We start from the raw sequence: 12,487 nt of genomic DNA, 5'->3' as shown, positions 1-12,487 counted from the left end.
AAGGTAGCTCCTTCCATTAATAATAGTAATAATAATAATAATAATAATAATGATGATGATGATGATGATGATGATGATGATGATGATGTTGGAAGGGACCTTGGAGGTCATATAGTCCAACCCCCTGCTCATTTCTGACACTATACCATTTCGGACAAATGGCTGTCCAGTCTCTTCTTAAAGACTTCCAGTGTTGAAGCATTCACCGCTTCTGGAGGCAGGTTGTTCCACTGGTTAATTGTTCTAACTGTCAGGAAGTTTCTCCTTAGTTCTAGGATAGCTTGACTCCCTCTTCTTTGTGGCAGCCCCTGAGATATTGGAACACTGCTATCATGTCCCCCCTCGTCCTTCTCTTCATTAAACTAATTCGAACAGCCGTTCCTTATATGCTTTAGCTTCCAGTCCCCTAATCATCTTTGTTGCTCTTCTCTTGTTGGGCCATAGGTGACCTCTATCAACCTAGCTCCAATAGGTTTTACAGGAGGCAGGTATATTGTATGCAGATCAATCACTGTCTTCCAGGTTTGCTGTTTCCATTGGTAAAGCATCCGGTCTTACCTGAATACTGTTGTTGCATCTGGGGTGGGCTGCAAGGAGAAGGAGACTGGGGCATTTGGTACTGCTCTGTACCTGGAGGCTGCAAGAAGCCAACAGAAGGGCTAGAAAGAGAGAGAGAGAAAAGAGATCAACTAGAGCAGGTGACCATCGTGATGGAGATAACCAGTCTATTTGGTTGGTTTCAATTAAGGGGATGATTATTCAGTGCTTCAGAAAATAGGAATAGTATTTCCTCTTTCTCTGGCTGCTAGTATTGGGTTTATGACAGAGGGATCTATCAATATAAAAGGGGATTAGTTAAATCAGTTAGCCAAGTGAAAAGAGGTAGCCAACCAATCTGCTGAGTACAAAGGCCGAGGCTAAAATTTGATCTTCAGATGATTCAACCAAGTAAATCTTGACTGGGATTTATGCTAATTCTGAGCAACTTGTGCATTTTCAGGACACAAATACTAGCAATCTTTTAAGATTATGGATGCTTCTAAAAAAATTGAGGAGGGCTGGAGCAGGATGCTTTTGCTCTGTACTCAAGAGGAGCCAAAAGAGAAAATTGGTAATCTCTATTGCTTAAAACTAGAATTTGCAGAAATGAAAAATTGTGTACAACTATGGTAAATATGCCAAAATAAATAATATTGCTTCACAGAAGCTTCCAAGCTTGATAGATTTGTGAGAACTGTAAACAATCCTCTCCTGACCTCTTTTTAAATGGCCTTTCAGTTATAATTCATCATTGGGTTAAACTGGATACAGTACATTACTTTGGAAATTTCTTTTTAAACAGAAATATAGCCTACGAAAACTTTAGTATATGCCCACAAATTTACTCTGACTTTGCACTTTACACTGTAATTCTGGAAGATTTTTCTCTCTCTGCTTTTCTTTCTCTGTCTCCCTCTCCTTCCCTCCTCCTCCCCTTCCTCCTCCCATTCCCCCCCCCCCTTTGCTGGACTAGAATGTGGGAGACTATGAGTTCAAATCCTTCCTAAAGCACGGAAGTGGCCTAGTCACTCTCTCTCAACCCAAATCATTTTACGGGGGGTTATTATGAGAGAAGTAGTAGGCTGGATTGTTATGTACGCAACCCCCAGTTACACAAAATAAAGGCAAGGTATAAATCTGGTAACTAAATAAATAAACCAGTTCCTTTTTTATAAAGATCATGAACCTGAATTCTGGTAATAAAATTCTCAAACTAATTCGCATTGCCTAAAACGAATAAAGCCCCCTCCATTAATCTAATGCACACCAAGGTTTGTTTGTTTGTTTTTTTTAACAAATAAAAAAAGCTGATCTAATCAAGGGGATTCTTGGAAAAAAAAATAACGATCCTGAATGGACATCTTCACAAAACATAAGAGGGTTAAGTAGAAATTTGGCTCCTGCTCATACCTGGTGCCATTCTGCTGGGTTGGGGGGATAACACTGTAATAGACCGACATCCCTCCGGCCTGGAGCCCTCCTTGCACAGACTGGTTTGCTGGTACCAGCACAGGCTGCTGAAACGGTTGCTGGACTACGGCTTGAGAGTCATTCGCCACCGGCACCTGCTTGGGATATTAAAAGGCAGAAAGGAGAGAATGAAGGAGAATGTACGGGTCCCAGGATAATATTGCGTGATCCAATCTGGGTCAATCACCGGGACCCGAGGTTTTGTCCTCCAAGCTTTCGGACACATGCTGGAGTCTCATCTTCAGCTCCCATCCCATTATTCAGAATATGGGCTCCAGCACGAGTCCAGATAAAGCTCAGAAGGCAAAACCTTGCCCGGTGGCCGACCCAGATTGGATCCTGCAGAAAGGAGAGAGAGTACATGATCTTGGAGGAAATGACAAAAGGTCTTGAAAGGAGACCTGAGTATAGACCAAGAGCAGGGGAAAATATCAGGCTCCTCTCTCCTTGGGCTAGAACAGGGGTCCCCAACCCCGGGTCCGTGGACCGGTACTGAGTCGCGGCATGCCAGCAATTGGTCCGCACAAACAAGCACAGCCCCATCTGTGGGATGCAGGCAGCACACAAAACCACGCACTCTCCGGTCCGCGGAAAAACCTCTCTCCACGGAACCGGTCCCTGGTGCCCAAAAGGTTGGGGACCTCTGGGCTAGAAGACCTCCAAGGTCCCTCCAACTATATTATTCTTATTCCTCTCCAATATCAGACTCTACATAACCTCTACAGTTTTCCCTTTCAGCCTCTACAGCTCTGGAAAGATTTGTGATTTGGCAGAAATTATTCTGTGGTTTTTTTTGTTTGTTTGTTTTTTAAAAGAGACCTTATACCACAGGGGCAAAAACACACTATATACTCAACATGACACTCCAAACTCATCTGCCATCCCACTCTTCCACATTCTCTTTTTCAGGGTCTTGTGAGCTCTTATTTTTTCAAGTCTTATCCGGAAACAAACTCCAATTTATGAAAACTCAGCCTATCAATGCCTTATTTGCTGCCTTAAAAAATACAACTCTTCTCCAATAACTACTGTACTTCTCAGGAATCCTCGACTATAGAAATGGCAGTGAGCAAGTGAAATGAACCAGGTGAAAAAATTATGTTGGGTAGCATGGGGTTCTAAGCTGAAAACTCAGGTTTGGGGAGGCATGCATCAAAACCGAGGGCTTGGTTTGTGTTGCCCTCTGTTGCCCTTGACTGCAGTTCGCTTGAATATTTCTGACCCATGCAAAATTCACTTTACAGATAGACCAGGGCTCTCAAACAACCGTCCACTCAAACAAAAATGCTGAATCATTTGCAAACTGTGTATGCATATTTCATGTAGTTGGAGGTTGGGAAGCAGAAGCTCTTGCCCAGAATACAGATCTCTGATTATACATTTCGTAGACTATGCAACGAAGGTGGTTTAAGTTTTTTTAAATTTATACAATGTTATTATCCACTGACTGGAGAACCCTTCTAGAAGTTGGCTTCCAAAAGGAAAAAAGAAATTGTGGGAAAAAAACAACCAGCTTATTTTTATGAGCCCTTCTAAGTGAAAATATGGAATTAGCCACTGGGATAGTCTCAGTGTAAGGTTGTCTCTATTTACATTTGCCAGCAGCAGTGTTTTTTGTTTTATTATTTCAGACCTGTTCTCTTCCACTCCCTGGTTCCTGTTCTGAAGTTACGATGGATCCCAAAAAGGATTTGAAGTTCTGTCCCCCTGCCCCCAGTCACATGACTGCATTCTGGGCACTCAACAACTGGATCCACATTAATGACCACTTGCAGCACCCTGCAGTCATGTGACTTCAATTTACAACATTTTTCCCAGAAACCGGTGCTTGCTTCCGGTTTCCAGCAAAATCAACCCACAGAGAACAATGAGTTCACTTTAATGACCATGGTGTTTGCTTAAAGGCTGCCACAAACAAAGGTCATAAAATTGGGTGAGGTCACATGGTAATCTGTTTTACAACTATTGCGACTTACGACTGAAATCACAGGCTTAATTATGACCGTAATTCGAGGATTACCTGCATTGCATGAAATAACCTACCCGAACGGGTTAGCTAAGTTTTGGATTCCTCAAAAAAAATCATACCAACTGTATTAAGAGTTTTGCAGCTTTCCAGCACAAAAATAAGCCCCAAAATAAGCACACATTCAAAATGAGCAGGAGGCATAGTTTAGAAAAACTTTTATCTATAAAATATATATAAACATGATACATAACAGTTTCATTCAGCTCTGGGGAACATCAACAACTCTTAACTTGGAGATCAGAAAAAACAACACAGAGAAGACTAAGAGACGCCCAGACCTAGACTGGATCACATGCCTCACACAGCCAATACTGTGTCTTAATCAAAAACAGTTCTCATTGGCTGGTTTGTTGCTATGGCTATTCCAGTTCATAAAATTTCTTACACAGTGACAAACTGAAGGTTTCCAAGCCATATAGAGACTTATGTCGCATCCGCTTCTTACATACCAGATCCCAGTGCTATAACAGCAGAATTGTGACTTCCCTTCCCCCACTCACCAGCTATGGCACCACTTACTTGATATGAAGGCAATGGAGTGTACTGGACCATCAGGCCTTGCATCTGACTGCCCATGTTTCCTCGTTGGCTATTCAGGAGGCTCTGGTTTTGGGGCTGCTGCACTCCCATCATGCCTTGCATCTGGCTACCCATGCTGCTGCGTTGGCTGCTGAGGAGACTCTGACCCTGCGGTTGCTGCACTCCCATTATGCCTTGGTATGTCTGCTGCTGATTGGACAGGATTGGCTGTAATCCTGCATTGTAATAAGAGAGGAAAGATTATGACACCACAGCCGGGACCCAGAGGAGGGGTATCTCTGTTCTGTGTTCAAGCCAGCCAGTCAGCAATGGAGCACATTTGCCCTTTCAGATGGGGTGGGGGAACCCTTGGAGTTTGCTCCTGAAGATTTTTTTTCTCTCTCCAAATGGAAGGAGAGCTATCCTGAACATAATTTTATCTGCCTTAGCCACCTCCATAGCAAGGTATATCTTCTTCTTTTTCTTCTTCAGCGCCCTTCTTAAGAATATGTAGGAAAATTGACTTAATGTGTGGATGGTGTGGCCAATTCTCTGACCAGTGAACTGCACTATTGTAATATGATTTTCAGAACTGATCAAATATTTAGGAATTTAAGCAGGTGGAAAGCCAAAGAAGCTCAGCTAATACGAGAGTCAAACTGCACATTGGCTGAACGCAACAGCTGCTAACATTGCAACTGTTGTGGGCTTGTCTCCCCTCTTCTCTAAAACATCTAGGAGAAAAATAACCTTTGCACTGTGTGGGGTCATGACATTCTACCATTTCTCCACATCTTTCTACAGCTGACATGGAAGGGGAAAAAAATCATGAGTTACTAACTCAGGAATGGGTAGCGTAGCTCATATGTGCTATTCCCCCATCCCTCACATCTTATGATGTGTCATATTGCTAAAATACAGCAATAAACTAGTTCAATTTTTCATAGCATTTTTTTTCCAACTCACCCTTCTCACTGCTACTTAGCTCATCCCCACCCCCATCCCAAAAAGCCTGAAACGAAATCAGCCTGACTCCTTCTGCTGGCATCACCATTTTTTTGCAGCCGCCCCCTGCAACCCCTTGCAAAGTTTAAACAGCTGACAGTAGCCTTTAACTGTTCAAATGTTGCCTACGTCTTGCAGAGGACTTTCTCAACATGTAGCTGCCATGTTAAGCAGGTATTATGGAAACTTAAGCTGGTATTTTTTTTCTAGTCCAGCGTGTATCCAGTTTGGCTAGGTTCATCCCGCTGAAGACACTGTATCTGTGCCTTCTTTGCAGCAAGAGATTCAAAATTCTGCAACAGCAGCAGCAGCTTGCCCTTATAGCCTTTAAAGCCAGCTTCCTATAGATTTCAACTCATACGCCTAAACAGATCCCCCTTGCTTTGTCAACTCTAGTTGACTAAATTATTGATTTTTCAATAAGCACAGCCCTTCAGGCCTGAGTTTTTCAAATGGATGGAAATTCCATAGAAGGCAAGAGTTTAAGGCATATGCAGCCTGCTGATGCCTTACAGCTGAGGTAAACTTGCCCTCACAAAGATCTTCAATGCCTCTAGGATTCAAGCCCTATAAATAGGATGACTTCTTTGGGTTCCAAGAAAGGGCAAGATGGCTTAGCTCTCCCTGGCAATACTGAGCAAGGATCGGCTGCCACACGCGCGCACGCGCACACACACACACAGCCTTCTCTGCATGAATGCTGCTCATCTGGAGACTTACCAGGCTGCTGGGACTGTTGAGGCAGCTGTTGGCTACGCTGGGGGCTGTAAGCCACTGGATGCGAGAGCGGCCGGTACTGCTGGCTGGAGTTTGGATACTGCCCAGGAGGGTAGTAAGAAACCTGAATCTGTCAGAAGGATAAAGGATCTTGTCAGAGAAGAAAAACAAAGGACAAGAGGCTTCCCAGCAAGTCAAAGACAGGGGCTTTAGCAGTTAGCATCAAGAGGTCTTCACTGTTAGCTTTGTTAGTAAGTGTGGTTGTGCGTTACGCATAATGATGGCACATTACTAAGAGTGGGTCCAGAGGATAGGACAGAAAACAAGAAAGCAAACAAGCTTCAGTGAGGGAAAGACAGTCTCTCATTGCAATCTCCTGAAAGAAAACTCAAGTCTTACCCCTGACAACAGAAACAAAATGTATCCACACATACGTATAGATAGTCCTCGACCTACGACCTTTCATTTGAGCCTGGCAATTACGGTTGTAAGTCATGGCAGCCGTAAAGTGGGTCATCACGTAACTGGACCCAATTTTATGATTATCTTTTTTTTTTTGCTGCAGCAGCCATAAAGTCAACGGTAGCGGTCATAAAGCGAAGTTTGTGATGAGGGTGTTTCCCCCCCCCCCCAGAAACCAGAGGTAAATGTGTTTCCAGACAAAACCTTTTCGCCGCGCCCTCAAGACATGGCTTTTTCAACAAGCGGGTCTGGCCTAGGAAGAATTTTAAAATAGGGACAATTTTAATTTAAATCTTAATTAATTATACAGCGAAAAAAAATATTTGGTTTTTAATAGGTTTTTATGGGGGGACGATGTTTTATGTGTTTTAATATGCTGTAAGCCGCCCTGAGTCCTATAGGGAGAAGGGCGGCATATAAATCCATGTAAATAAAATAAATAAATAAATAAAATAATCATAAACTGCAGTCGTGTGACCGCAGGGTGCTGCAAAATGGCTGTTAAATGCAGGTCAGTGCTGAGCACCCAAAATGCAGTCACAAGATTGCACGGGGGGGGAGACGTCATTAACTTTGGAACAGGTCGTAAGTAGCTTTAGGGGAGGGTCTGTTGGGGGGGAGCAGTTGTAAGTTGAGGACTAGCTGTATTCAAAACACTCATTATTAGGTAAATGTCAGTGGAGATTCTCAATCATCCATGGTTGTCCCAAAGGTGCTTTTTCAAGAGGCAACGGGACTTTCTTGTTTTTTTCAGATCTGTAGAAGAAGCTGAAGAAGCTTCTTGGATGAGAAACGAAATGTCTTTCAAGAAAAACAAGAAAGTCCAGTTGGGGCTAATAATGGGACTCATTATTATTATTTTTAAAGTAATTTTTATTAGAGACTTTTTTTTTTGCAAAGTGAAAACAGTAAGATTACATCATTGCTCCCTTCTTTTCATCTTCTACATTTTCTAATCATCAAACCCAAAGATTACAAGTTCATTGTTTTCAGAGGGGAAAAAAAATCCATAAAGGATTTGTAGTCATTGACAAATGTGGTTATGGTCTTTTCTCTGATTAAAAAGTCATTTTGGCCCTCTCTGCAAATTAGGTCATCATCAATCATTCCTCCCTTCAGGCATTTCGGGATTTTTCCATCTTTTTTTGTATATAATCATCTTACTGCAGTTTCTATGTAACTATAATTATTACTTCTTCATGCTAAGCACCATTATTGCAAGATCGCACGATGCTATTGGTACCCCAGGTATATTTTATATTTATCTTTCAATAAAATATTAAAATGGCCCTCAAATAGGACCAGATTGTGTTTATTCTTGCTTGCGCTCTCACAGCTTTATGTAAGACCGCAGAATCTTGCAAGGTTTTAGTGAACTCATAAGATCGCATTTGATACTTCATGTTTTTAATTTCATTTTTAAAAATTATTTTTAAGTTTGGGCTAACCAGAAATGGCAGATGAATGTGAGGAGAAATGTTCAGTTAAATGCAGTGCCTTGCTGCTTTATTTATTGTCCACAAGTCAGTTACTATGTGTATACTACTCTATTAGTGTCTATTGTGCTTTTCTCCTCATTTTGGGGTGTTATTGCTGCTTAAGTGTCCCAAAATGAGTAACCTAAAGTGCCAAAGAAAGGTGCTGGTGATAACATTTCAAATAAAGAAAGAAAAAGAATTTTTTTTTTCAAATGAAGAAAAGATTGAGATTCCCATGAGTTTTGATAGGAATTAAAGAATATATGATATTATACATTCTACTGGCTCACATGAGACAAGTTTTACAGCTAATTAGAAAAAGTGCTAAGAAAGTACTAGGATAATGAAGGTGTTTTAGTTCTTAAGTGCTCGACCTCTACAATCTATTTTTTTTTCCTAGCAGCCCTGCTATTTGCATTGCAACGTTTTGCATACTAGGGTTTCTAAGGATCACAACTATTGTGACAAGGATTTTATAACGCTTAATGAATAGTTCATCACCAAACAAGGACGTGTAATGATACTTTAATGTATCTATGGCTAAGAAGTGCTTACGCTAAAATTACAGTTAAAAACTGTTTATGACAAACTTACATTTAGGATGGGCTAACTAAAGACACGAACTTGACATTGGCTGAGAATGTATTTGCTTGTTTGTTTTTGTGCCTTTGAGTCAGTGTTGGCATCTGGCAACTGCAGTTTTCTAGTCAAGGCTTTTAGAAATGGTTTGCTCTTGCCTCCTTCCTAGGGCTGAGAAAGAGTGACTAACCCAAGGTCACCCAGCCGGCTTTGTGACTAAGATGGAACTAGAATTCAGTCTCCTGGTTTTTAGCCTGGTATTTTAACAAAAAATGGTGGACAGATTATATGATGCAGTGAGAAGTAGGGATCTAAAAATTCATGTAGTAAAGAACAAAGAGAATTGAATTTGTAAGAGAAAGTAGGACAAACAATTTCAAGTTATACATTAATAGCAAAAAAAAAACAAAAACCTAGAGCAAACAAATGAAATGTTGTCCTTCAGAGGTATGTTTACTGAAGATGAAAAAATGGATAACAGAAATGCAATTGCTGACAGAAAAGGTAGTAGATAGCATGTGATCTGTTGCAATGAGTGAATATTTATTTTAAAAAAATCAAAATGGCTCTTATATATAAGAGTGTCTTTGTGTCGTCGTTGCACGCAAGTGAGAGGTAGGAAACATATAAGTTGAATGTAATGAGAATGGGCTACTAAAGAAATGTATGGTAAAACAAGAAGACCTAAGGGTCAAGAATGGATGGATTAATTTAATGTAGACTGAATATAATTAGTAACCGATATGAAAGACTGGTGATGTGAGTAGTCATGTAGAAAAAACTAATGAAGATCAAATTACAAATCTAAGATGTAAGAGTGAATGGGCTGAGGGGAAGGAAAGGTCCAAGAAAAGCACAGTTGGATGGAGTTAATAAGGGCCTCAAAAAGGAACTGGTTAAAAAGTACAAAATATAACGTATAAAGCCATGTATAGTTGTGGCGAGGAGCAAGGATTGTCTACGAGTCTAGAAACGTATGGAGAGATACAGTGAATGGTTTGCGGAATTTTCATCAACATAGATGTAACTGTGTTTCCTTCTCTTTTTTTTAAACACTTATCTTAATTCCTTTTAAGACTCCTTCAAAGGGATTCCTTCCCTTCCCCCTTCCCTTCATTCCTTTTGCTTACTATTTTTACTGTTTTTGTACTTTGAATAATACTGCTATCCTAATAGGGAACAGTATGATGGTTTAATATGTACGTCTTTTCAAAACTTTCAAATTTTTCTACCCTCAAGGTTTATCGTGAATTGAGAGCATACTGTTCTAATCTGTCTTGTGACGATGTTACATGAATTCCCTTGGATCAATTTGCTTGGAGAAAAAATAGTTCTGTTATGTTCCTCTCCCATTATGTTAAGCATTTTGTGTTAATAGCTTTTTAACTTTTATACAGGTAACCCTAGTGCACATTGTCCCTTGAACATGATTTCCCCCCCAAACACATAGTGGTTTCTCCCAATTTTTCGTTCAAGGTCAATAGGTGGAAGCTACGACTGCCCCTCTGTGCTATAATGGAATGTATACTGGTAGGCTACATACCATTCTGCTCTATCATAAGAAAACCATAGAAGACAGTCTGATTGAAGCGCTACCCCTACACCCAGTGCTGCTACTTACTTGCTGGGGAGGCTGCATGTAGCTCTGGGGTTGGAGGATCTGCTGGGCTGGCGCCGTGTGCCCTGAGGCAGAGTAGTTAGAGGCAGTGATTGGCTGTCCTGGGGAAGCCATGATGAATCCTGTCTGCTGAGGATGCTGGGACATGATTGGCTGCTGGAACATGGCAGAGGATGGATCGGGTGCTTCAGTGGAACCTTGGCGGCTGAGGCTGATCTGTCCAAAAGGGTTGCTGAGCTCATCAGCCTGTGGCCAAACAAAGGAGAAAGAAAAATTAAGTAGAAAAACTGGGCCCAGGATGGTCTCCATCAGCATGCAGAGGGCAAGCACCAACTGCCAGCACAGTGAAAACAACATCAAGGCACCAGCAAAGCACACCAGTTAGCAAGAATATCAGCCCTTTTTCCAAAGGCTGAAGGAGAACAGCACCTGCACAAGTTGGTGGAAAGTGGAGAAAGGGACAGAGAGAATCCAACAGTGCCACTTTAGCACCTTGATTCATCACCCCACATGGCAATCCTATACTAACCTTTATGCCTGATATACTTAAGAACTATTATTCAGCTCCACAAATAAAAGAGAAAAAAAAAATAGAATGAAAAATAACGAAGTACAAATCAGTATTTCTACACCATTAAATTAAAACCATCAAAGTGCTCAGGGAGCAAATGATGCCTCCATTTTTGCCAATTTACAATCTAAATGCTATATTGGAATTTGCACTGCAACTGTGGGAATAAGGTGGGAAAAGGAGAGTCCAACCCAGAAACGATCAAAAAAGACTAACTGACTACTTGGGCATTCCTAAAATATGCAATACATTTTAAGCATTTGCTAAAAAAAAAAATACCACCCAAATAACACATTTTTTAAAGATGACTTTTATAGATGGCAGGCCACCACAGCAAACCATGCAAAATGGGTAGACCTTGATCTGGAGGAGAGAGTTAAGGAATTATTGCCTATTTTCAAATAACAGTAAAGTGGGAAAAGGGAACAGAGACAAAGCAGGAGGAGCTGACAACTGAACATCAGTGATTCCTTCAAATTATTATGCTGATTTGATGGAAGAAACTACTTCCAGTGATAATTTTCATCATATATATAGCTAACACTTTGTCCTTGTCAGATCATGGCATATAGGCAGGAATCACACCAGCTCCTACACAACACACTTGTTTATTAGGGTGGGTAAGACAACCTAATAGCCTCCATAACTCATACAGTCCTTTGAAATTCTCTGTGCTGGTGGGAATGGTTGGGAATTAGCTTAAAGTGTTGTGAGAGCAATAGGTTATTTGGTCTTCAAATGGGGATTAAGATTTATGAAACTCAACTGAGGTACAGCATGCATCAGTGTCGTCACAGTATTCCCTTTCTGATAAGTCATGTTTTACAAAGCATGGAAACAGAATAAAATATAGCAAGTCTAAGAAATTAAAGGCATGAAATAAGAAATTTTTTTAAAAAACAAAACTATTTCTCAAGATTTTATCTTCTCCATCTAATTATGACTTTCTCAACCCTTTCATCTTCTGTCATACAAATATTCTGCACTTCCTTGTGCGAACAAATCATGTACTGTACTTTTTTCCTACTGTTTACTCATTTCCAAATTCAGTCCACATTCCTTCTTGACCTATCTTTTTATTTCAGCACACATACATCTATAAAGTGACCACTCCTACAGTATCCACTTGGCTTCCCTTGACATAACTACTCTCACCTCCCAATGACCCTGACCAGATGTAACTTCCCCGTCACAAGACCCTCACTCACCTCCCCCCCCCCACCTGAAGCCTTTATAAACAGAAGAACACTGACACTGACATCCCCTAAACTCCACTGAAGATGTTACCTAGCCTGGTAATGAAATGTTTGGAAACCAACCCACAAGCTCGGAGAACCAACCTTCATCTTCATAACTACTCTCATTTCCACATAACAAAATGGGGCACATGCAGGCTGTTAAAGCATGGCCATTTTTATTTATTTCAACAAACATTCACTCTTTACAATCCAGTACCTTCTACTAGACTAGGGGTAGGCAACCTTGGCTCTTTTATGACT

General features: G+C 40.9%; 1 protein-coding gene across 1 annotated transcript in view; it reads right to left on the bottom strand.

Moving 5' to 3' along the window:
* R3HDM2 (R3H domain containing 2) overlaps positions 1-12,487 on the bottom strand; it is a 77,070-nt gene that overhangs the window by 14,504 nt on the left and 50,079 nt on the right. The window contains exons 16-20 of the mRNA XM_015816352.1: positions 10,421-10,663; positions 6,284-6,410; positions 4,559-4,794; positions 1,951-2,105; positions 559-659 (exon numbers count right to left, since the gene is read on the bottom strand). Coding sequence (XP_015671838.1) covers positions 559-659; positions 1,951-2,105; positions 4,559-4,794; positions 6,284-6,410; positions 10,421-10,663 — 862 coding nt within the window. The remainder of the gene's footprint in view (positions 1-558; positions 660-1,950; positions 2,106-4,558; positions 4,795-6,283; positions 6,411-10,420; positions 10,664-12,487) is intronic.

The sequence above is a fragment of the Protobothrops mucrosquamatus genome, unplaced genomic scaffold (genome assembly GCF_001527695.2).
Source record: "Protobothrops mucrosquamatus isolate PMUCROS unplaced genomic scaffold, P.Mucros_1.0 scaffold434, whole genome shotgun sequence".
In the NCBI taxonomy this organism is placed as follows: Eukaryota; Metazoa; Chordata; class Lepidosauria; order Squamata; family Viperidae; genus Protobothrops; species Protobothrops mucrosquamatus.
This window is presented reverse-complemented; position numbering and strand designations above follow the sequence as displayed.